Source organism: Neopsephotus bourkii, unplaced genomic scaffold (assembly GCF_033783945.1).
Source record: "Neopsephotus bourkii isolate Nb327-2 ecotype Australia unplaced genomic scaffold, CSIRO-AGI_Nbou_v1 NB_1707, whole genome shotgun sequence".
Classification (NCBI taxonomy): Eukaryota; Metazoa; Chordata; class Aves; order Psittaciformes; family Psittacidae; genus Neopsephotus; species Neopsephotus bourkii.
In genome coordinates, this window is record NW_026902181.1 from 3,230,804 (window position 1) to 3,256,780 (window position 25,977).

Here is a 25,977-nt window from a genome sequence, read left to right on the forward strand (position 1 = left end):
ATAAATCCTGATAGCAAATATGATCAGCTATCGCTGATGTTTTTGATCCGGTCACTGAAAAATATTCCTGCTTGTAGCAGTCGCTAATGTTGTCTGCATTTTAATATTTTACAAGTCAATTAGAAAATTAAATGCTCTCCTTCATTAAAATAATTTTGAAGATTGTGTATTTGCATTTTAATGCAGTAAGAATGCTGCCTTAGAAGACAAATTCACATTATTAGTTTAATTAAGATCAGTAATGCAAAATAGGGTGAATAAAAGCCATTACATTGAGACCTACAAGCACTTCTTGTGCTTGCTATCTGCAAATGTTATTTTAGCTTCAGGTCTTCTAAAGCTGTGTCTGCTTTCATCATATTCTGAAGTCTCATATGCAGCTTTTTTTGTCTTGCAGTTTTTGATGTCATAAGAACAAAGTGAAGGTATATCAGAGGAACAATATTACCTTTCAAATTTGTTTTGGAAAAACAGGACTCATTCTCATACCTGGCATGTCCTCATATCTTGAAAGTGGTCTTGATAATGATTTCTTGTTTCCTAATAAAGTATAAGCCCTTTAAAAATTGGTAAAAGTACTTCTCAAGAGCTGTCTTGTTTCTTCAGATGTTTGCCTCTAGGATTTTGGGTGCATGATGCAGTCTTCATAGGGAGTCTTCATACTGGAAATGCTTCTCAGTGAAAGGTTTTCAGTATTTTATAATCTTGTGCAAAGTAAAATTGTGAGCTGAGCCTCTTCTAACCTTTTCACTGTAAGCCTGTCTTCATGGCAAGTCCATGTCCTTCCTTGAAGGCAAAAGAAAATGTCTTTTAACTCCCAGACTGGCTCAGTGTTGTTGTAAGTACAAACGATGTAACAGTCACATGGTGGTATGTCTGCTATTTTCCCCCCTTTGAGAAAGAGAGAAAAGAATCTTTCCATCTTACTCAGTTTCAGAAGTCTGGGATAATAGCAGCCCTAAATAAGACCCAAACCAACGAAAATTTTGATTTCTTCCAGAGCTTTGCTTTCGAAGACAAATGTTCCCCATGCCTTCTTTATTTTGACTTGCTAATTGGAAATAAGATGTTGAAGATAACGTGTGCTTTGAAGCTTGTGTATTATGTATTTTATTTAGATTTAATCCTTTAAACATTTGACAATAAAACATAAATTGTGGAGCTCTCATCTTTAGATCAGCTGTAAGTGAAACATTTAAGTTTTCAACATCCTTCAAGTTCAGGAAAAACACAGTTGTCTCAGTGATGTTTTGACTACATGTGTTGGTAAAGTGCTATGAGACTTGCTAATCATTATTTTTAAATGGAGATACATAACTGTTTCTTCAATGAAGGAGCAGCTTGTCTGCCAAAAAAAAAAGTCTTAGCAGGGAATAGAAATTGGTGTGCTCTTCAGGTTCCTTATGTATTGGTAAGCCGGGAGGAATGGCAAACAATGTATTTTATGTTATCGTATATGAACTATGCATGATGGAAAGCAAATTTTGAAAGGGGACGTATATGGACTGGGACAAAAAAAGCCTTTTAGTATGAACAAAAATTTTGTGTAACTTATGCTCTAATCCTTTTAATATTAAGAGAAAATTGTGCAGTAAAAATGCATATTCAGCAACATGATATGTACTAACTGAAATGTGAAAGTCTTTATTACATAAAAACCAGAACTCCAAATATTGCCCTTTTCTTATTGTCAGGAGAATTTCTCAACTTATCTGTCTTACAGGTTTTTTTTCTTCTATAATTGGTCCTTCTAACTTTTTATTATGCTTGTAGAAAGACTTTTGGCCTTGCACTTTCCAAGGGGAGACAAAGTTGTTATCATTTCAGGTACTGTAATGCTTGGCACGATTCTAGAGCAAACAAAAAGCTGGTGTTTCAAGTTAGACTGGAGAAAATTTCAGTTTACCTGACCTTGCTAGTACCTGTGAAAGCTCCACTGCATCCTTGCTTTGCAAGGATTTTGTCCTCTTTGAGCTAACTTGATTTAGAACTACACTTGTTTGTTTCCCCTCCCTAATGAAGCCATGGCTTCAGGGTAATAAGTTCTGCCTATTCAGTTCCAAAGGTTGTGAGATTATAGATGCTTTCCTGCCACTTTTCCTGTTGGATGAAAGAGCTGGGTTGTCTGAATTAAGAATACTTATTTTGAAATTTGCCACTGAAATCACCTTTGGGCCATCCTCAATCTCCAGGGAAAGAAGGAAACAAATGTAAAATAATGTAAGTCATAACTGAAGAAGTCTTCATTTAAAGAGACATCTGGAGGTTTCAGCTGTTGTGTCTCGGTACCTGAAATCAGAGAATGCTGTATTCTGTGTTTATCTGGAGTCGAAAGTTTGGTTTTCCCACATGAGTGCTGCTAATTTCCGCAGAATCCAAGTTGAATTTTCTTTTTTTGTATAAAAAGTTCTGGTCCTTAAAGGATCAGTCTTCTAGAGAATGCAACAGATGGACTGCATCTGTGCTGCTGTCTCTGAGGGACTCCCAGATCACTGCATTCTTGTCACATCTGGAGGACCCAGTTCATTGCCAATAATTATTTCCAGCATATTCTAGTTTTTAAGTTGGAAAATACTTTCGTCAATGTTCGGTTTAATATTTATTATCTTCCACTTAGATGCTAAGCTCTTACTGTCGCAGAGGAAAGCAACTCAAGTATTGGTTGCTGCTGTACTCATTCCTCAGTCTTTGAACTGGTGGCTTCAAGTGTCTCAGCTGTTTCTCATGGTCATTCAATGATGAAACAAGAGAATGCTTCAGTCCTTGATTTTTGCTGATAATGTTGGCAGCCCTCCCAGCAGAGCTGTGAACTGGTCACTTTCCTCCTGTTGCAACTGGAAAAGTTGGGAGCAAAATTGGGAGCCAGGAATGCTGACTGAGAGGTAGCATCCAAAATATGAGGATGGCATAAATAAAAGATGGGTGGGAGGGGGAGAAGTACCTTGACAGAAGTGTTTCATCCCAGCAGTCAGTCATCCCTACTGACAGGTTCTAGGATCGAAGAGAATGCAGAGCATTTTCCACCAGCTCTCTAGCAGTCAAAGATGATGTCGTACTTGCAGGGAAATGTTTATATAGGCAGTGTATCTGAAGGTGATGAAATACTCGGGAAACAATCCAGAAAGCCTGTGCCCTATGTAGGATTGTAGAATAAATTAGGTTGGAAGTACTTTGTCCAGTTCCCTGCTGACCTGCTCAGTAGGTTGCTGAAGCCCTTCTCTGGTTGAGTGTTGGTTGTCTTTGGCAACGGACATGTCATACTCTCTCTGGGTTTTACTACCTTCAAAGCAAAGATTTTTATTTATTTGTTTTCTGTAATACCAGATTTTCTCTTGCTGCACCTTGCATGTGTTGCCTTTTGTTCTGTTTGTGTTGTGTGTCTGAGAAAGATTAGGCTCTATATTCTCTATACCTGCTCATTAGATAAAGACAGCATTAGATCTCCCCTGAAGCACCTCTTCTCCAGGGAGAGCAGGCCCAGCTCTCTCAGCTTTTCCTTACATATCACATGCTCCAGGCCCTCAACTACCTCAGTGACCCTCCACTGCAGCCACTCAGAATGTACACTTAAGTGTACTTAAAAACCTAGACTTGCACATGGCTTTCCAGATGCAGCCTCGCAGGTAGTGAATAGAGGGAGGTAACCACTTCTGTTGCATGCTGCATTTCTGCTAACACAGCTCAGTACATGTTTGCAAGAGCATGCTGCTGACTCCCGCTTGGCCTGTCCATGGGACTTCCAGCTCCTTTTGTACAACTGTTCCTTAGCTGGTCATTCCCAGCTGTACTTGTAGCAAGGGGTTACTCTCTTAGGTGTGAGACTTGGAAGTTCAAAGACAGATGCACCTCCTGTTAGCCCGGTTCTCCAACTTGCTGAGATGCTTTTGAGTGGCAGCCTCACCTTCTGATGTCGACTGCTCCCCTAGCTTAGTGTCATCTACACACTTGCCTAGGGTGCCTTCTGCCTTGCTGCCTCATTTCTGACTGAGACAGCATTGCCCCCGAGGGATGCCTGCAGTAACTGTCTCCTTGTTGAACTTCGTACTGTTAATCACAGCCCTTTAAACCTGGCAGTCTAGCCAATTTTAAGCCAGCACGCCAGACCATTATGTCTGAACAATTTGGCTTTAAGAACACCACGGCACACCATAGCTTCAGCTTTGCTAAAGTCAAGATAAGCAGCAGCCACCACAGTGCCAGTTTCCCCTGATCCTCTGTTGGTTCAGGTGCCATGTAAAGCTCTGATAGGTTAGGTAACACTTTACTTGGGGGTGCAGCTGAACTCTCCACTTGGCAGTTTAACTGTTTAGCCAGTGCTCTGTCAAAGTTTCTCTTTGCTCAGAGTCCAGAGCAATGAGTCTTCTGATGGGTGATACAGTGACAGGTGCTCATTGATTATCTTTTTTGTATATATAGGGTGGTGGGTGGTTTTGTGTGGGTTGTTTTTGTTTTTTGGTTTGGTTTGGTTTTGTTCTGTGGGGTTTTTTTTCCTATTTTTCCCCTGTGGCTGGTGACTAAAGCCTCTTCCTGACTTGTGAAAAACCCAGAATCATTTCTGTAAGGGGAGTTAAAAGCAGAGAGGGTAATCAGGACTGAAACCCGCCTGTTCTCTTTTTGAAGCTCTTGTTGCTGTGCAGTCTGAAATGCAAGTATTGTAGGGCTGGGAGAAGAGCAAACAAGTGGAAGCTTTTGTAGGTGAATTGCTAGGCTTTGGGGGGGTGTATACCTAGTTCAGCTTTTTTCTCTCAGGTTATTTCTGTTTCTTTTTTTTTTTCTTAATATATTTTATATATATATCATATATGGTTATATTGTTCTAGTATGTACAGTTCTGACAGCAGAACTGTAACTCCAGTTTTGCTTCCTCCTAGCTGAAGGTCCTGGTGATGGAAGTGTAGAATTTACACCTTTTTATAAGGAAGATCAGTATTATAACGCCCATCTTCTTGTCATAGAAACTGAGGCACAGGAGGGAAGGAAAATGACTCACTCATGAAGGCAGTAGTATGATGTAGATATGTTTGTGTCCCATGTGCATCTGTAGTGCTGCCTCCCACAGTGCAGGAGTCTTGTTCTACATCCTGCTAGTCTCCTATTTGATTTTGTCAAGGCCCTGGAATATACTTTTCCAAGTATATTGGCTAAACCCCTTCGAGTTCTCAATTACAGTTGTGAAGAGGAGCACATTCTACAGGCTCACTAGCTCTGGTAGTGTACTGAGCTTGCTATCAGAATCCTAGGCTGAATTTATAAATCTCAGTGGTGGGAACAAAGTTATCATCTTTCTTGACAGCTTTGCAAATACGACACCATCAGTGAGCAGCTGTAAACACGAGACCCACAATGGCATTCTCAGTGGTTGTTCAGAGCAGAGCTGTATTTTAGGAGCTTGCCGTCAGCACACTGCAGAACGTTACTTGAAATTACGCTGCTAGGTTACAACAGAACTACTGCAAGCCTGTGTGAAATAAGTCTAAAGAGATCTTTCCCAGCATATCACGGGCAGCTTTTATTTTCCCAGAGGCAGATGATATGTACGTCGTTACTGATTTATTTTTTTTTCTTCTTTCTCTCATGGAGCATTCCAGCAGCTGAGATAAGCTTACAGCGTCTTAAAAACTGATAATGAAGCAGTCTTTGTGCTGTAAGAGAGACGCGAGATTAAGTGCTTGCCATTGCTACAGCATTCAAAAGAAGATAATACAGGGATAAAAGTTTAAAATGACACTTCAGGAAAATATTCCTTGTTCTCCATCTTGATTAAATCCATTTAATGAAGGTTGTTAACTTTTAAGAATGTGAGAAATGCAATTTGCAAGTAAATTAACTTCAGTGTGTTCACTAACTGATGCCGTGCAACATTGTCTTCAGATGCTTTAGGAGTTCCTACTTAAGTAAAGGAAATACTGACAGTAATGCCAACAGAATTGCAGAATCTCTGACAAGTGAAGAATTGCAGCAGATTGCTTACCGAATACTTGAGCTTTCAGTAAGAGATCAGTGTGTGAATTCTGACTCCTTCCTACTCTCCTTTTCCCTCATGTGCCTCACCCTGATAAAGGGTTTTCCTTTTGCTTCTGAAGACTTCCCTCATAAAGATGAGTAACCAGTAAATGAGGAGTTGATGTTGCTTTATAATTTTAACAATAAGAAGTGGTAAGTGTATTTACAGCATGCTTTTAGAGCAAATTGATGCAAAATTGAATTAAATATTAAACTGAATAAAGGATTTTAAAGTTGTTTTAACGGCTTCTTAGCTGTGTGTTTTGGATAATAGAGGCATGAAAGTTAGGACTGGCATACTTACTTGAAAGGGTGGACTCAATCTGTGATATGCATTGCATTTCTTTTTATTACAAGGAGCTCTGGATGTAACTTAGCTCTTAAGCCCTTTTGCATATTTTGCACGAGAGGACAAATTTCTATCTTGGTTTGCATATAATAAACTCACTAGTTACAGCAGGATGTTGCATTAGGATGGGGTATAGCTTGGGTCTTTTGAAGGCAAGGAGACAATCTGAAAAACAGTTGTTAACTGTGAAGTTAGTTACCTACTGGGACATCAAAGCTGAAATACATTTGAAAGCTTGTTTCTCTGACCCTGTGGAGAGACTTGAGAACCCCAGAGTCAGACATGTATTATGACGATAAGGTAATGGGAAGATTCCAGAGCATTTTACCAAGAATGGGGAAACTTAAAAACATGGTGAAGAATGATTAAATATTTTTTGTGTGACACTGGCAAAAATGGAAACAGAAGCCTAGTGTCCTGAGGCACAGCCTGGAGTCCCTCTGGGCTGTGCTTTTCAATTTCTTGGGAAAAACTGAGTCCCAGAGGGAAACATATTTCCCACCCTTTCACATAGATAAAATAGAGCCACAGGCATTTGATACACTTTGTTTTCCCTTCTCAATAGATCATCTCAAAGATTTATTATTGTAATGGAACCCTGAAAAGTTAGCTACCTTCAAATCTGAGATATGTCATCTCTCTTCCATGCCAGTAGACTCCTCCCTCCACCTGCTGTATTATAATTGTTCAAGGACCAAATTTAATCTTTTTCTAGGGGAAATTCTTTCCAAAACATAAATTTGTTTTAAATTGAAAATACAGTATGATATGCCCTTGAAAGGGAATGTGTCATGTTGAGAATTGTATCCATTTCAAAGTATGATGCATCACTTGTCTCTAGCCCTGAAAGGTTTTTAAAATTGGTGTTTGATATTTTTAAAGTTTAAAAAGCTATTGCAGATTTTTTTTTTATTGTCTTTTTTTTTTTTTTTTTAAATTCTTCTTGAGCCTTGCTCAGTTGGGCTCTCAGGGATTAAAGGTATTTTCTCACCCTGCCAGTGACAGCTAAGCATAATACCTCTTTTGAGCATGGCTGTGAAGTGGAAGTGAAGACATGACTGCATATTGTGTCATGTCCACAGGTTGGTAAATTCAAACATGCTAACTCAATTGCTTCTCTTACCATATCCCAGGATAACCTGGAAAGCTGTCCAAGGAGGTAATGGACCTCCCATACTACTAAATAACTAGTTGCTAGTTATCTAGTCCATACTGCTAAATAGACCTCCCTTGAACAGTCTTGCAGTGGTACTCTAAAGCATAGCCTGTGCAAGATGCATTGTTCTACATTTGGAAAAATGCTTTATTAACTCATAATAATACAATAATAACTCATCTGGGAGAAGTTCCTATTTATGTATCGTAAAATAGGCCCAGGTTAGAAAATGCAGCTCTCTTTAATAAAAATAAAATTCTGAATACCTTTTTGCTGGTATGATGTATGTAGGTTTCTTCTTCAGTGAACATGCAGACATCCTTTTTTTATGTTTAGAGTAGGCATTTCTTAAAGTAGAAGCATGTTTTTTTTCTACGCAGGATTTTTCTATGCAGTGAATGCAGTACATCAGTTTAGCTCCATGTTTTCCTATTAATTTATTGGGAATGACTAAACGTGGCTGCTTTGAGGAGTTCAACCAGTGTAAAAGCGGTGTGTTGTCCTGACTTCCAAGCACTGCTGATGAACTAGTCCAAAGCACCCAGTTTTCAGCTCCATGTTGTGTTTAAGCTTGCCAGTTACTGTAATGCCTTTAATCAAACTTGCTTTGATTACTACAAGACTAGCAGTTAACAGTTTGGTAGCATTTGTAGAAGCATTGCTCAGCCCTTGACCAAGGAGAGAGCCAGCTACATCCAAAAGTCCATTACACCCAGTATTTTCCTACAGAGTGCTGTAGGTGTGAGGGTGGTCGGGAATGTAGAGAACTCTCCCGCCTGCAGAGGTGAGGTTTTCTCATCGACAGGAATTAAGGAACAGGTACTCCTGTAGTGCCCGCTGTCTGAAGGCAAGGGCTCTCTTTTGTGCATGGCGTTAACTATCCAGGTAAAGGTAAAAAGAGGTTTCTACAGTTATGTGCCTATAGGCATCTGATACAGAAGGCTTTATTCTGTCATTGTGTAATGTGACATATGCTGATATGAATCTCTTAAAGGCCTTTGAGAAGGCGAAATTTAACACATCTGATTATTGTACTGCCCGCCGAAGGCCTCAGATTAGCAGGGATGCAATTCATTTTCTTTGTTTTTCTCAAAACAAAGGCTCTAGTGTCGAACTTTCTAATAAGTGGCACTGTTTTACATGTAAGATATTAGATAATGCCTGTGCATGGATAAATCAAGTTCAGATACTGACAGGAAAGCAGCATCTGAGTTTCTGTGTGAATTCTTGCCATGTCCCAGTGCTGGATACAGCAGCTGCTGTGCTCCCATCCCAGAAAAGGTCTGTTGAAAGAATTCTCCGAGGAGCACTTAATACCAATGCATTAGCATGAAAGCAGAGATGTAGAACTTACCTTTTATCATGGGAAAAATGTAAAACATTCTGTATCTACAGAAATTGATTTTGTTTTGGTTTATTCAGCACTGTAATGGTACTTTTTGAAAGGATAGCTGGGTGCTTACTGTGGGTAAACCAGAGCTGTCCTGTAATGAAGTTTCACACAGGAACCATGTATGTACTTAAAACAAGGAAGGTGTTGCCAGTTCTATAAGATTTTGGCTTACTATAAAGCAGTTATTCTGAAGGCTTTGGTCCTTATTTATTTAAAGGTTTCTCTTTCAGATAAGGTAGGTCTTTGTGTTTGGAAACAAACTAGGGAGAACTCTGCAAACAGTGTTACTTTAAAGAGGAATTTGAGAAGGTGGGATGAGTGACAGAGAGATTGTCTCAGGCTCTAGTTTTGATGAATGCTTTAAGCCAGTATGAGCTGGCATGGCTTCAGAAAGAAGTTGTCTTGCTTTGTCCTTGCCTGCTCAGTCCTCCCCCAGTCCGTCCCTTGCCTTCTATCAGCCCAGGTGTTTGTGCAGTTTCCCCAGTTGAAAACAGGGACATAAAAAAAGAAAAAAAAAATTCTTTTAGAATTTAGACAGTTCCCCAGGCTGGTTTGCCACATTGCTGCACAAATAGCAGCCCAGGAATGGGGCTAGTGATGGGCAGGAATCCAGCCAATTCAGGGATGAGATTATTCTGGTTTATTTGTTTTGTATGGGTTTTTTGCTGTTGTTTTGTTGTGGTTTTGGTTGCTGGTGTTTTTTGTATTCCCCCTCTCCCCCATTTGGAGTTTTCTGAAAAGCAAGAGTGCCAGGCTCATGACAGTGCTGGTTTTCCTTTGCCACCTCTAAGATGACAGTGATCTTTTTCTGCTTCTGCTTTCTCTCTCTAATCAGCTGCTTCACATTTCCAAATGTGTGTGTTGCTGCCATGCTGAATACCCAGTTGTCATCTCAGAATAGTTCTTGCAGATTTGTACCTCTGAGTTTTGTGAAACTTTTCTTTCACTGTTGGTACAAGTCACAACAACACTTACAGACTTTGTATGTAGGGAAAAGAGAGAACTGAACTCCTTTACATTTACTTAAATCTTTACTGTTGGTGTCCTGCTTTACACCTGCATTTTTTTTCATTCCCAGTTTGCTATGAAACGGTCATTCTGGGCAGATTTTTGGACTGTGCAATTTCAAACCTGTTTGTGTTTAAAATCTTCAGACACAGGATGTTTTCTGCAGTGATTTTACTATTTATTCTGATTTCTTTTTCCTTTGCAGCTTGAGCTTTGCTCCTTTCCTGGTGCCTCACTCCCTATTCTTGTCTGCCAGCCCTGCTCTTCTCTTAAGTTCTTCCTTAAACCTTGCTTCTCCTAGCAACCTCTTGTTTTCCTTCACCAGTGCTTGTTCAATTTACTGTTCAGGGGAGGGGGTCTCATTCTTGTTTGGAGACTTTTGTTGTTTGAACATAGCCAACTGTTATTTAGACATGGTCACATCATCCTGGTTGAAGATTAACCTTATGTCTCAAAACTTTTAAATTAATATTTACATTTTCATTCTTTGCTTAAATTTTCTTTTCCCAAAGCAAATATGCTAACTAGATTATTCTTTCAGTAGCTTAGTACAAATATTCTTTGCGTATTTGATCCATCTTGATATACTGAATAATTGTGAGTTAACTGTACAAGCGTTTTGGGAAGAAAAAAATTTTTTTTTTTTTTTACTATTTTTTTTGTGTGTGTTCTGTTGTGTTAAATTTACATGCAAGTATGTAAATACTTTGAAATATCCCATAAAGCAGATTATTTACTTGAAGTCAGTAACACTAGGAGTACAGCCTAGCCCCAGTCTTTTGAAGACTGTACTCTCTAAGGGCAGCATTTTCAGAATTGCTGAGCACTCGCTGCATATTCAGCTATATTCAGCTGGCATGCTTTTGAAAATGTACCTCTAAATGGGAATGCCTCTGAACGCAATTACGAAGAAAAGCTACAGCATTAATTTAGTAAAGGCTGAACTGTATGTGCACTGGGGAGTCTGAAGTCTAGTGTAGCTTTCAGGGTTGGATCCATCCTGTCTAACTGGCTGTGGCGCCAGTCAACAGCCCAGGTGCCCTAGACTACAGTGTACAGTCACTGGAGATAGAGGAGAAGAGAACTTGGATCAAAGGCTAATTCAGACCTTAGGTGAACTAAAACACTGCATTTCTAACCCTTTCAGTTAATGCCATGAAATCAGGCAGGCTGAATGCAGCCCCGAATGCCTGTCTCATTTTTAATAATCTGCCTAAGTGGTTGTACGATGCTGAATGCCCCATCCCTGGCAGTGTTCAAGGCCAGGGTTAGGGTTAGGGGTTTTTGTTTTGTTTTTTTTTTACTTAATCATGCATTAATGTACACATAAATGAAGACAGCTTTTTATAAAATTGGCATTTGTGCTTACCAGTTTGGTTTGTTAAATGCTGGGTTTTGTTTATATACGCGAGGGTGGCTTGTGCTGTGTGGATTGTGTACAGACAAAATCGCAAACTTGAGAGACTTTGGCTCTGTAGGATTTCAGCCTCAAGGCAAAGCTTTTGTTAGAGGTATCAGAAATGCATTTTCTACAAAAGAGTTGGTTTTGGTTTTTATTTTCTAATCATTTTAGTTCAGTGTTGCTGGGAAGAGAAGTGTTTAAACAATTGGTGCCGTCAGTTTTAGTTAATTGCTAATTAAAATGGTTTGTAAGTTTGTAAAGCAGCAGAGAGACAATCGTAGTAAGTCATAATCAGAAGGCACTTGGTGTATGAAAACATGGAAAGGGACATCTGTGAATTGGGTGTTGATCTGCAAGGGGGAAAACTGGGTTCAGGGCCAGCCAAATGCTGTCACTAGTTTTTCACCCTGATATCACTCCACTTCTATGTCCACCCTCCCTTTTGTCTTATCTCTGTGTGTTTGTTACTTTAAGTGCTTCTGGGAAATTTCCATCTCTTATGTAGCTTATACAGAACCCTAATGTTGAAATTGCAATTATTTTGTTTCATTTAGGACTTGAAAAAAAATTGTTTTAATATGCAGAAATTAGTTTTGCTTTTCAGTCAGCTTTCCTATTAAGCTTTGCTTTTTTGTTTGCAGCCAGCTGGTTTGCTGTTGCTGAGTACAGAGTGTGACTTTATGCTTAAATATTTTATATATTTAATGGCTCTGCTTTTTTTGTTAGAAACAGAAAGCATTTTTGCTTCAACTGTAAAAAGGTGACGCTTCATTAGTGGACAGCATGGCTCTTAAAGATGTCAGATTTCTGCTGAGTGCTTGCAGTCAAGATTCCTTGGCATTAGTCCTCTTTCTGGTGTATGGCTGATTTTGCAGTAAGTTTGTAAAAGTAAGTGAAAGAAAAAAAAATAAAACAAATCATACCAAAAACATTTTGAGGGTAACTGAGGAAAACTAACTGATATAAATACTAGCCTGTCTTCTCAGTGCTGCTTACATGTGCCTGTATCTCCCAGATAGGACATACTATGTGATGGAAGAATTCTGACACAGTAGCATGAAATAATATTTGAAGGCTTCCTGAGAGTTGTAAATTATCAGACATTTAAATCAGGATTTATTTATTTGGGGAATGACTGTTGTAAATGACAGTTGTTATTTTCAAAGCATCTTTCACAATTTATTCCTACATCTCTATATTTGCAAATATACTAGCAAATATATTTGCAAATGGCAGTTTTGCCTCCTGCTAAATGTTAATACTGAAAACCAAGGGAATTTTGCTTCATATAAGTACTTCAGGGCTGCTGGAATACGTAAAATGTAGGTCTATGTGAAATACAAATGCACACTTGTTTTGGTATTTTGGAATTTAAGTTTCTGATACTATTCATGTCATCATGAACATTTGTTTCTTCTGTTGCTGAGACCATTACTGTGGTGATTCATGGTGCTCTCACATTATCCACAGATTACTAGATTATAAAGGCAGAATGGGAGTGTTCTGGGCACTCAGTCTGACCTTTTGCATCACGTTGGTCAAAGGATTCCCTTGAATTAAATCTTTTGAAGTAAAACCTTTAGACTCTTCTCATTTTGATTTAAAAGTTTGTAGTGATGGACAGTCATTGCTTACCTTGGTGAAATCAGCTTAAAGAATGAACAGAAAAGGAAAAGCAGTTGAAACTGTTCATGCCCTTTTTTTTCCTTTTTTTTTTTCTAATTGGACACATTTATAACCTAAGTCTCCTTGTGTTTATGTCCTGTTATTTTCTATGTGTATATCTATAATATCAGTAGCTTTCTATCCCTTTGAGAGAACTTTTCCATGTGCTAGCAATCTCTCTATGTGAAGTTATCACTGTTTTCTTTCAGCCTCAAAGAAAACATTTATCTTATGATTGTATAATTTTTGAATACATATTAGGTAATATCTGCTGGTTTCAGCTGTTGTTGTATGTTCTCCTGAACTGTTCCAACTCTGAAAAAGAGTTTGAAAACAACTGCCTGTTTTTAAAACTACTTCCTGCTGATAATTGTGCTCACAATATTCACAGTAAAGGCCAACCCATTGCTACTGCATGACTCAAATTTCCCCTTTGCTTTTGCTTTGCTGTAGCAGCTATATGCCTAACCAGGGAGAGGGATTGCTGGAGGCTACCTTAAATAAAGTCCAGAAATGCCACATTTTGAATGTAACCTTTGCTTACAATTTCAGTGGACACTTTAACTGATTTCTCTAAGAAACAAAGCAAATGTATGTTAAAACACGTATAGTGTAGCTCTAAATTACCTCAGAGTTGCCTGAACCCTGCAAGTGAATTTCCCAGCTTCTTAGCTCTAATCTCATATCACTGTAAATGCATACAATACTCTCTGTTTCTTGTGGCTTGGACAAAGAGGTGCTTTTTCTTACAGTAATAATGCCTGAGCACTTGTAATGTGTTAAGTTTAGGTCTTCCACTAAAGTATTATTAATGGTTTGAGGAGGATGGAGAATTCTTTGGTATACAGATTTTGTGGCTGTAACTGAAATGACTAGGTTAGAAAAGTAGTTCTCTGGCTCACCTAAGATCTGAGTTAGCATTTGGCAGTGATGTTCTTTCTAACTCATCCTCTGTTCTTCAGTGACAGCAGGCAGACCTGAGGACGATTCAGCTGCTCAGTCTGGTGCCCCAACAACTTCTGAGCTCCTTCTGATGTGTGTGGTGGTGGTTCTTTTTCCTTTCCCCCCCTCTTAAAATGTGATGAAATCTATCAGATGTGTGTGATAATTTTATTTTATCTCAGTGGTGAAGGTATCCCAGGGTAGGCATAGATTAACCTGACATTTCAGGTCAGTAGAAGCTAGAAACATTTTCAGACCTAGAATATTTCTGTAGTCCACTCTTGTGAGACCACATCCACAGTACTGCATTCAGCAAAAGGGACGTGGACCTCATGGAGCAAGTCCAGAGTTGACTGCAAAGATAATCAGAGAGCTGGAGCATTTCTGTTACGGAGATAGGCTGAGAGAGTTGGGCTTGTTCAGCCTGGAGTAGACAAGGCTCTTGGGAGACCTTAGGGCAGCTGATGAGGAAGCTGGTGGGAGACTTTTTACAAATGTAGTGGTAGGGCAAGGTAGAAGGGCTTTAAGCTGAAAGAGGGGAGATTTAGATCAGAAACTAGGAAGTTCTTTACTGTGAGGGTGGTGAGACATTGGAACAGGTTGCCCAGTGAAGCTGTGGATGCTCCATCCCTGGCAGTGTTCAAGGACAGGTTGGATGCGTCTTTGATCAGCCTGGTGTAGTGGAAGGTATCCCTGCCCATGGTAGGGGGATGGAACAAGATGATCTTTAAAGTCTTCTCCAAACCCAAGTCATTCTGTGATGTCTCAAGCATAAAACTGGTATGGTAGGTGATTTTTTTCCCTAGCATTTTTTTTTTTTCTAGCATTTTTTTCCTGGCATAGGAGACTCATAATTACTTTATGTTTTTAAATGAAGTTTAATAAGAGTATTCTATCTTGATGCAGTTATTGGGTTTTTTTTTTTGTTATCATTGGGTCTTTCTTAGGCTGGTTTGTATGATGAGCATTGTAAGTCACACAAGGTGTTGGCTTGTTCTTTGAGACCATGGTTTCACATAGACAACTGGTGTAGTAAATGCAGCAGGTGCTGGCAGGAGTTTTTGGGGAGATGAACTGTTAGCTTGGTTTGATGAGCTGACAATTATTATGGTTTCTTGGCAACTGGGTTGTTACAGTTTTTCCATTTTTCTCTTTTCTCACTACTTTGGCAAAAAAGTTGCATCGAATTCAATATTGCTATGTGTAAATTTAAGCTGTATATTTTACACATTGGTTTTGTTAACAATTTCCTTACTGCCTTAAAATGTACTTTAATGTCTTGCATAATACTATCTATAATAGATTTTGGATTTTTTCAGAGACATCTTGAGTTTTCAGCTAAATAAATATCCAGCTATGCTGTGTTTTCTTAATGCTAAAATTGGCTTTCACCAAATAACAACATAAGGTATTGGATATTATAACAAATTTTGAGTTCTAAATTCATACAATTTCAGATGCAAACTAAGGATAGAAATGCTCAAGGATAAAAATTCATAACAAGGCAAATGTTTATGTATAAACTGATTACATTATCTGAATTATTCTTCCATGGCTAATAATACTTAGAAGAAAGTGTGCTTTATTACTCTGGCATACTTTAAGAACATCATACGCTAATACTTGCATTACCATGATGTACCAAATTATACTGAAGTCCCTGTATTTTTTTAATACTGGATTTCTCAACACATTGCTACATACATAAATGCACACACACCCACATACATATTTTATTTGCCTGCCTCACTCTCCTTCTCACACTTTATCTTGACACTCCTTTTATTGGTAAAACCAGAACCATTTACAATATGTAAACCACACCTGAGTAGCTGATAGGAGATCCAGCGTATGTTCCTTACCTTGACTGCAGTGAGAAGACTACCTTTGCACCTTAAGCTTAATGGTTCTTGCTTTTTTTCTTTCTAGATACTGTCAAGATAATGTTTTTATCAGTGTGCTTGCTTTCAGCAATCTAATGGAAACCTGTAGTGGTTTTGGCTTGGTTTTAGCTACTGTGAGTTCCAAGGGTGCCTATAACAAGTAGTAGATGGTGACCTAATATTTTTTCAGTAGTGTAGGATATGATGGACGGAGTGAGAACTCACAGGTAACAGCTGATTTGCTTGGTCAGAGAAGAGAGTGGCCAAAGCTGCTTTCTTTTCCCAGTTCTTTGACAGGTCCTATTCTGTGAGGACAACAGAAACTTACTGCAGGTTTCTTATCGTAGAATCATAGAATAGTTAGGGTTGGAAAGGACCTTAAGATCATCAACTTCCAACCCCCCTGCCATGGGCAGGGACACCTCGCTCTAAACCATATCAGCCAAGGCCTCGTCCAACCTGGCCTTGAACACTGCCAGGGATGGAGCATTCACAACCTCCCTGGGCAACCCATTCCACTGCCTCACCACCTTAACAGGAAAGAATTTCCTCCTTATATGCAATCTAAACTTCCCCTGTTTAAGTTTTAACCCATTACCCCTTGTACTGTCACTGCAGTCCTTAATGAAGCGTCCATCCCCAGCATCCCTATAGGCCCCCTTCAAATACTGGAAGGCTGCTATGAGGTCTCCATGCAGCCTTCTCTTCTCCAGGATGAACGGTCCCAACTTTCTCAGCCTGTCTTCATACGGGAGGTGCTCCAGTCCCCTGATCATCCTCTTGGCCGTCCTCTGGACTTGTTCCAACAGTTCCATGTCCTTTTTAAGTTGAGGACACCAGAACTGCACACAATACTCCAAGTGTGGTCTCATGAGAGCAGAGTAAAGGGGCAGGATCACCTCCTTTGACCTGCTGGTCACACTCCTTTTGATGCAGCCCAGGATACGGTTTCTGGGCTGCGAGCGCACACTGAAGCCAGCTCATGTTCATTTTCTCATCGACCAGCACCCCCAAGTCCTCCTCTGCAGGGCTGCTCTGAATCTCTTCTTTTCCCAACCTGTAGCTGTGCCTGGAATTTCTCTGAACCAGGTGTAGGACCTTGCACTTGTGGTTCTTATGTTGCTCTTCTGTCTGTTTTTCTGGGATTCTGTGCTCCTAAGGTGGCATAGGAGACTTATAATACTTTATGTTCTTAAATTAAGTGTAATAATAATATTCTATCTTGATGCAGTTATTTGGTTTATTGTTATCATTGGGTCTTTCTTAAGGCTGCCTTGTATGGTGAGCATTTTAAGTTGCACAAGGCATTGGCTTGTTCTTTGAGACCATCACATGGATAGCTTGTGTAGTAAATGCAGCAGGTGCTGGCAGGATTTTTCGGGGGGCTGAACTGTTAGCTGGGTGCTGTCTGTTAGCAGAAGTGGTTCATCAAGGTACCTAGTCCGTATTTGATTTATTTGACAGTTAAGCCTGGGTTTATTGCTTCCTTTTTGGGGTTGCTAATGAAATGACGAAACTGTCACATTCAACAAGCATGTATATTCCTTGACTTCCTCACAGACATGTTACTTGACCTCAGTGACCTTCTTCAGGTAAGGTTTTTTTGGTTTTTTTTAATTACTATTTGAAACTTTTGAATTGTTAAAGATTGATTGCATGCAAAGAGCTGTCAGTGTGGGCTGCTTGGGATGTTTTAATTTCTCTCTAAAAATTCTGATTTGGAAAATCACTGGGTTTATAAATCTGAGTAATTGTTCAGTAAAATTAAATGTTAATTTTCTTTTTCCCCCTTGAATGCTACATCTAATGCATTCAGAGTTAGTATGATCCTCTCATCAGGATTCAGAGTCACTGCAATGGCAGAGTCAGATGCTACACAATTTTAAAACAACAGTTGTTGAAGACAGAAATAGCTTTTTTTGGTAGGTAATACTGTCTAAATGGATTAGTGCACTACGGAGACGTGGTTTATAAAATTTATTTTGAGAGAAAGGCGTACTTGCTCTGTATGTGGAATTAGAAGGCTCTAATGACATATGCTCTTATGCTCATTCTCCATGTTACAACTGTTTTACATACAATGTGAGTAGGATAGTTGCATCTATTTTTGTCTTCCCAGCTGTCTTGGTAAATGGCAACCCTGTAAAGACTATTTATTGCTTGAAGCAATCTGCTGGAATTGCAATAATCAAATGAATCTTTAATTCGTTAAAAAGAGTAACTTTTTTCTCTCTTCTAAACTCTTACTGAATTATTTTGATTACTTATAACCAAGTAATGCATGTGTAGAATGGGAAGTTTATTTCCTTCTAAACACTGGTGATTTTTCATGGTGATTGTTATGAAATAGAGTGATGACAGTAATATGAAGAATAGTCACGCAATGTGAAGAAGAGTCAGAATTATATCTGTAAAAGAAAAAAGTATTGTCATCAAGCACAGACAAGAAAGTTTGAACAATTTGTCTTTCCCCCTCTGTATATGCCAGCAGGAAAAGGTGGTGAGATGGGCATTGTGAGGACAAGAACGTTAAAGAGGGGTAACTGAAGAGATGGGAGAGACAGGAATAGATTAATAGTAGGGAAAGAGGAAAAATACAAAATTTCAGTATCATTATCTGTATTTATGTATTTAACTGTGTGAAGACTTAAGATGTGCTCTGCTTTATAGGTTCTTTAAGGTGAATCTGAGCAAACAGGAATGTTAAATGTCATTGTTAACTTCAGCTAGCCAGAAAGTCACATTGAAGAACTTAGTTCTTAGTTCAAATGAGTTTTCAGGTCCTAGCTTCATTTCTCCTCCACCTGGAATTTGTTTATACTCCTTCCTCACCCCTTATCCCCTCCCTTTTCCCCCCACCAAAAAAAATTCCAACAAAAAAACAACCAACAAAAACAACTGGAAAAAAAAAAAAACAACAAACCCACTCCCTCGAATAAAAATTCCCCAAATCAAAACACAAAAAAAAACCCAAGAAGCCCCACAACTCCTAAACCCCCCCCCAAGCAGTGCCCCCCCCCAGCCAAACCAAAATGGTCTGCCCTCCTTCTCTTCCCCCGGCCCCCCAAAACACCAAACAAACGAAAAAAAAACCTCAACAAATACTTGGTGGCAAGATGTTTATGGCCCAGGCAAAAAGCATCAGTAGATTCTGCTTTAGATCAGCCTTTGCCCACAAATTTTGTGCCTAAATAAAGAAAAGCAATTACCTCATTAGATTATACTGTATTACCTTGAAGTGCCTCTTTTTTTCAAGGGCAGCTTTGCTATCCTGAAGTTGGGATGTGAATGGCATTAGAGGAAAAGAAAGGTTGTTAACAGTAGTAGTAGTAACGGCAGTGGGATTATCTTTCCAAAACATTTAACTTGGTCTCTCATCGTACAAAATGTGGCAGAGTGGGCCAGGGAACTGTTTTTCTGGGTAAAGTGAGAGAGGTGTCAATTTTGTGTCAGGAAAAAGTCACATCTGAAAGTCTAAGCAATGAGCTACAGCTGAGCTTCACTCACTAGCTCTTGCTTAGATGCTAATAGCAGATTTTGAGATTTTTTTCTTCAGATTTTCTGCTTGATGTAGCTCAGTTGTGTGAGAGGTGATGGGACCTGCAGGGCTGCTCATCATCTGACTGCAGGGATTTTTGGAAGAGAGTTACCAAATGAAGCATCCTTACCAAGTGTCATTATGGAGGCTACTGAGTGAGTTACAGAACACCTTGAAATAGGTTTCAGTTCATTTGAGGGTGGAAAAACAAGTGGAACAACCTTTTGTGCATTGCTTCATCTAAAAGCAAAACAAAAAGTAAGTTGTATAAGTCTAGCTATCAGCAAGAAAAGATAAATGAAAGCTCGTGGAAAAGGCATTCATTGCTTCCTTCTGCCATCTTGCAGCTGGAAGCAGTATTAGCAATGCCATTCTGCATCCCACTTAATGACACCTTCCACATCAGTGACCTTCAAGCAGTATCTTGCAAGCCCTAGGAGAGTTAACACCCTTTGTGGATCACAACATAAGAAAGGTGGTAGCTAAAAGTAAGAGGGATATAAAGACGACTTGAATCTGCTGTTGTCTGCAACTCATGGTTTAATGACCTAATGTATTTGTGTTCTTTCTCTCTTGTTGATCTGTTTAGCTTTTTAAAAACAAAAAAATCCCCAAACAAAATCCAAGAATGGCCTCTTAAACTCTGGTCTCTGCTACTTGCCCAAACTCTCTTCCTGTCTTTACTGAGTTGCTTTGGAATTTGGTCCCCCATTCCCCAAAAAAGAATAAAAAAAAGCTGCCCCCTGTAGTTTAATACACTTTTAGAATAGTATTATACTGCTAAAACTTAGAATAGAGGGGACTAATTTTCACTGTTTAATGGCAGTCTGTTTAACAAGTCATGTCAGTTTTTCTCTTATGCTGATGACTGAGATGTAGGAGTTTGGCTTGTTCCACTGGAGAACTGCTACATTTCATAATAGTTTTTGTAGCTTCAAAATTGCTGTCATTTTGGAAAAAGCCAAATGTCATTGCCTTTTTTTAATTGTAAAGGCAGTTTCCTTGGTACTTTTTCTCCCATTTTATCCTCAGGTGAAATATACCCTATGTCTTGGAAACCTGTTGGAAGTGTTGTCAGATTCAGTATGCTTCTCGTACATTTAGACTTTAAAGTATGATCTGAAGATGTCCAGATCACTGCTCCAAATCAGGCTCCTTCCTTGTGCAGATCAGCCATGCTGCATGTTGATTGAGTTGGAAGGGTGATCAGTCATCAGTCTCTGGCAAGGAAAGTACTTGCTTAATGTTTTCCGATACTGCATTTTACTTGCAAATATAGTCTTTAGAGAGGTCTGTAATCAGGCCTTTGGTTTGCTTTTTTGTTAGTCCAATCTAAGCAACAGGCTTAGAAGAGCTGAGAAGCTTGTCTAGCCTTGGCCCAACTTTTGAACAGTTTAGGGCTGGTCATCTGTTTGAGCACCTCATTCCTTGCACCTGGACAAGTATTTGGCTAAGGGTTTGATCTTGCTGTGGTGAAATGCTGCCCTTCTCATCCTCAGAAATGGCAGGGTTTTTTTTAGACTCTTTTCATCTCCAGGGTCATGGTCTTTGCAATCTGATCATAAAAGACTTTGGGAAGAAGTGTTTGCAGTGGTCTGATCTCCAGTTAGCCTAGTAGAATATAATTTTTAGCATGCCTATGGTGTGTCCTACTGTTAAATAAGGCTAACACTTAGAAGATATTAATCAGGGCCAGGTTTTTTACAGGAGTCTGCAGCAGGAGGATTAGCAGCAATAATAATAATTAATTAAAATGAGATGTTTTGACTTGATGTCATGAAAAGGTTTTTCACCATGAGGACAGCCAAGTGTTGAAACAGGTTGCTCGGAGCAGTTTTGAAGTCTGTCAATCAAAAGTTTTCAAGATTCTGAGGAACCTCGTCTGTTCTTGTAGCTGACCCTGCTCTGAGAAGGAGGGTGGGGTTGGAGACCTGCTGAGATCCATTCCAGCAGGTCTAGATAAAGGAAGAGACTACACAGGAAGAAAAAATCAGTAACTAATACTTGCTTGGTCTAGTCCTCTGCTGGTCTCTCTTTCCACTTCAACACACAGTTCTCATTCCCTATTTCTTTACCTTCAATTTGTTTAGTCAAGTAACAGTAGTTTCTTGTCCAGAAGGAGTTTTAGTGTGAGATTTTGGACACTTTAGTTTTTCCGAAGGCAGCATTGGCTTCCCTGGTTCCTCTCTGCTTTTCGCAAATTACTCTGACTTTCTTGCATATGTGTTATGATAATGGTCTATTGTACTGCTGTGGTGGTGGAGGAAGAATTCTAGGACTACCCCGTATGTGATTAGCAAAAGTAGATTGTCCCTGCAGAGTCCTCAGGCTGAAGGCAATGCTTTAAAGCATAGCATGAGAGGAAGCTGCTTAATTTTGATTTGTGTCTCTTTGAACTGCAGTCTGACAAGCTGAGTTTGGTACGTGTTTGTAGTCTTGTGTATTGTCTTTCGAGGTTAAATGTAATGTTCTGGTTGCAGTATGGATTAAAAAAAAGTTTCAGTTTGTGTGCAGAAGGGTAAAATAGAGTATTTTTTAAGACTACTTTCATTTGCTTTAGTTTTTAATACCCTTTGTTAATTTAAAGTTATTAACATGTTGACTTCATTTGCCTTTATTGCCCCTATGCAAATTGCTGTGTTGATTGAGTTAATTTAAACAACCTGGTTGGGACCTTCAGGCATTACTACACTAGAAACGTTAATAATGAATCAAATAACCACAGGTGCCTCTTTCCCCAGCAACAGACACTCTCCTTAAAAACTCATTTGCTTTTCATGCTTGCTTAATTATTTAGGCAAGCAGCCATGGATGTTTCACAGTGTGAATTCTCATCGTGTTCCAACTGCCCAGTCTTTGTCTTTCTAAAAGAAAGAATACCTTAACCATCATCACCATTTGTAACATGTTCCCAGAATGCCACACCATGGTCTTGAAAGGCCTTTTTGGAAATTGGTCATAGTGTAGTGAAAAGAGTCTTGATTTATAAATTTATGGAACTTAGGGTGAAGTAAAAACTTTCCTTCAATGATGACAGCTTTATTTTCTGCTACTGTCCACAAAATAAAGTGACCTAATAACTGTATGAATAGGAGATTCCCTGTTTCCCAAAGAGAGTTTAAAATTGTGGAAGGTATTAGCCTGATGAACAGCTGAAATCTGTGTTGGTGGAAACAAGCAATTTGTTGTTGCTTCTAAAAGTTTAAGTATATTGGAATTTGTGAACACATCAGGCATGATGTGAAAGCAAGAAGAAATTATGGAAGGGTAAAAGTCCCTATGGAATTGTCCCTTTGAAATCACCGTCTGATGACTGACAGATGTGAAATGAAAAGACACTGTCTCAAGAAAATACTGTGAAGGGCAAAGAAGAATCTTCGTGTAAAGATGTAACTGAATAATTGGACGCTATTCCTTCTCCAAATGCGTGTTTTAACTAATATACAGTCTTCTATAATAAGATCAGAAACTAACTATTGGTAAAAGACAGCATCTTTGAGAATCTTAAGTTCTCCTGTAAAAACTTCAGAGTAAAACCAATTGGTTGTTTTCTTTTTTGCAGTGCCTTGGTGAGCAAAGTTTTCTCAGAAAGATGTCTTCCTGCTGAAGCATCTCAGTTTTTGTTGGATTAGAATTTTTTATTTTGTTCTGGGTTTTGTTTTTCTTAAAAAAATCAGCAGTGTCAGGTCCATATGTTTATAAACTTTGTTAAATGTGAACAGAATGTAAAATAATGCAGTAAAAACTATCAGGGTATGCAGATACTTTAACATATCCCCTCTGGCAGAGGTTGCCGCCACTCTTGTACTAGGTGTTGATGCTTGAACCTAGTGATTGCATCAAGTTTAGGAAATTTTAATATCTGATTAAAATATTGCAGTCAAAAAGTGCAAATCTTATGAATGCCTATAAAAAGAATTGTAACACTTTGATGGTTTTGACTGGGCAGAGTTGGGAGAGACACTGTTTTTCAGTATGATTCTTTAAAATTAAGAGGGCAAACAGGCCGAAGTCGATGTGGTAAGCTTTAAAGTTGCACCAATTCAAACCTAAGCCAGACACATCTTTTTAGAAGGGCATTTTTGTTTATTCATCATTCTAAGGACTTATATAAAATTAAGGCTTATGAATGCAAAATGTCGTACGGTTCTAAATTTGGAGTGTTAAGCTTTTGATGGATTGTAGTATATGAATTTTTATAAGAAGTTCTTAATGAAGAAAGAACCAGAAATTAAAGTAGGCCTCTAAATTAATTCTCTCAACTTTCTAAGCTTAATGAAGTGCAAAAAACCCATACAAATGATGAGAGTAAAGAAAGACCCTGTCTATGAGCCTATTACATATCATATCTCATCTGTCACAGGATGTGTGTGTGCAGGAGTAATAGTTGAAATTGGTGACAGTAGCATAAAATTTTAGTGAAAGGGCCTTCTTCCACTAAACCCAGAAGATCTTAAATATAATGTTTCAGCAGTTCAGTGGCATTATAGATTTCTGGATGAGCTTTATGCTGTCTTTAATTTTCTGTTTATGTGAAATGCTCCAGAACCTTTGACTATCTGGTAACTTTTTAAGATGAGAAGTGTATTGTTCAAGAGGGCCTTAAGTTTCTTTTCCTACTGATTTACCAGGAAAACTGGAAGCAATTAAATATTCCTGATTCTTTTTGTGACTTTACCTTGGCATCAGAAACATGTGTTTCATGAGGAAAACAATAGAGAGTATATAATCCACTGCATATTATGCTTTCTTTCTAAATTGGTAGTAACCAGAAACTGCAAAGAAATTCACTTATGATTAAAAGAAAGAAATTCCCTGATGTACCATTTCTATTTGAATTTATTACTTTGTGTAAATGCACTGCCTTACACCTTGAAGTTGGTCATAAAACACTGATGATGTGGGTGAAGTGGAAAAGCAGGTTAAATTTAAGTACATTACTTCTCAAATAGACCATGGATCTGGAGACTTTTAGTTAGGCCAAGGAGAGGGAGAGAAACTGTGATTGAGCCATTTTATTATGCATTTGACTTTGCTTTACATTTAATTCGGCACCCACTTTGATCGTTAGAACTTAATTTTAAAGCCCTGCTACTTTATGCCTCTTCATATTTATTTGTTCTTTGATGATCACATTTATGGAAAGTTTGCTTGGAAGGAGTTTCTTAGAGAGTGGGATGGTTTGATGGGGACACACATCAAATATTTAGAAGTCGTGACAAAAAAGCCATAGAGAGAAATACTTGTCTGAATTTAAGGGTGTTTTTTTTCCTAGACTAAAATGAAAGAACTAGATGAGTTTGAAGCCTGTGATGGAAACATCATACGTAGTTGTCTCCACTGAAGTAACTTTATTGATTTGTGCAGTGAAATCATCCTTGCAGAACAAGATCTAAGTGATGAGGTTTAAGATTTACAGTTACTGGGTTGGCAAACTTAGAAGGCTGAAGCTGCAGCCAAGCCGCCACTCTTTACGTTAATAATTTTTAGACGAAAGGGCAAAACAAGCCATTCCAAGCTTGCAATGAATCTAGAGCATCTACAGCCAACTGAAACACTGTGGATGCTTTCCTATAGTAATGTCTGTTCTGTCTCTGTGGCTTATGGAAAGTCACATACTCTCAAACTCCTATGTGAATTGCCAGGTTCAGTAGGTGCTTATTTTTCTGTATAAAAATTCAGTGACGTATTTCCAAAGAAATATTATTCTTATGCAAAGGGTATATTTTGTTCTCTCTTTCTCATAGAATACTATTTCTGTGTTGCCTGGTATTTCAGGAAAAAAGAAGACAGTAAAATTGGAGAATATACTTTTGTATCTTCTAGGCCAATTCAATCATTGGTCAGACACAGCATGAAAGATAGATACACAACACCTTCCACTAAATATGAAATGAATTACCATTGCATTGTGTACACTTGAATTCACAGTCACTTTCAGGATACATGATTATTCTGAGGATTTCTTTCAAGTTCTCATTTTAAATTTTTTTTTAAATTTGAGGAAAAATTTGCATTAAGAACATGTCAGATTTTGATGTGCTAGGTGAAAATATGGCAGTATTTTTTGTATTGTTTATATATATATATATATGCATTTTTTGCTGTCTTAGTAGAAGCATCTATAAACTTGGAAGGAAAGTTTGGTTTTAAACTGTTGTTGGTAAAGCTCTTGTGAAACTGAAAGAGAATATACACAGTAATAGGATATTTTTATTTACATAGGCTTCTACCATAATCAGCAACTCAGCTATGTTACTGACTGCTTAGTAAACACCTTCACTATCCTGGCATAGGAAAGAGAGGGATGATTGTGTCACATAAAAGCAATAGAGTATATAGTAGCCTTAAAATATAAAAATATACGCATTTGGAGTGTAGAATGGAATGTTTTTATGCTAACCTTGACCTTTACATATGCCTTGGGGGGAGCAAGGTGATCACGGAGCTTCATGGGAACATTTTGGGCTGATTAGAAACGGAAGTATATCCTGCCTTTCCTGAAAACCACAAAACTAGTGAAAGACAACTTCCTCAGACTTTTAAAATACAAGTATAGTTACCTATGTTATTAATTGCACATCAGAGTATAAAGAGCAACTCCTCCCCTCTATTTATGTCCTCCTGAGTGCCACAGT

The 25,977-nt window shown here is 38.6% G+C and overlaps 1 protein-coding gene across 2 annotated transcripts in view; it reads left to right on the forward strand.

Moving 5' to 3' along the window:
• BRF1 (BRF1 RNA polymerase III transcription initiation factor subunit) overlaps positions 1-25,977 on the forward strand; it is a 175,041-nt gene that overhangs the window by 51,343 nt on the left and 97,721 nt on the right. Inside the window, exon 4 of one of the 2 annotated variants that reach the window (XM_061376201.1) lies at positions 17,362-17,393. The exons of the other annotated variant lie outside the window; for it this stretch is intronic. Within the exon in view, the coding sequence (XP_061232185.1) occupies positions 17,362-17,393 (32 nt within the window). The remainder of the gene's footprint in view (positions 1-17,361; positions 17,394-25,977) is intronic. 2 annotated transcript variants of the gene reach the window in all.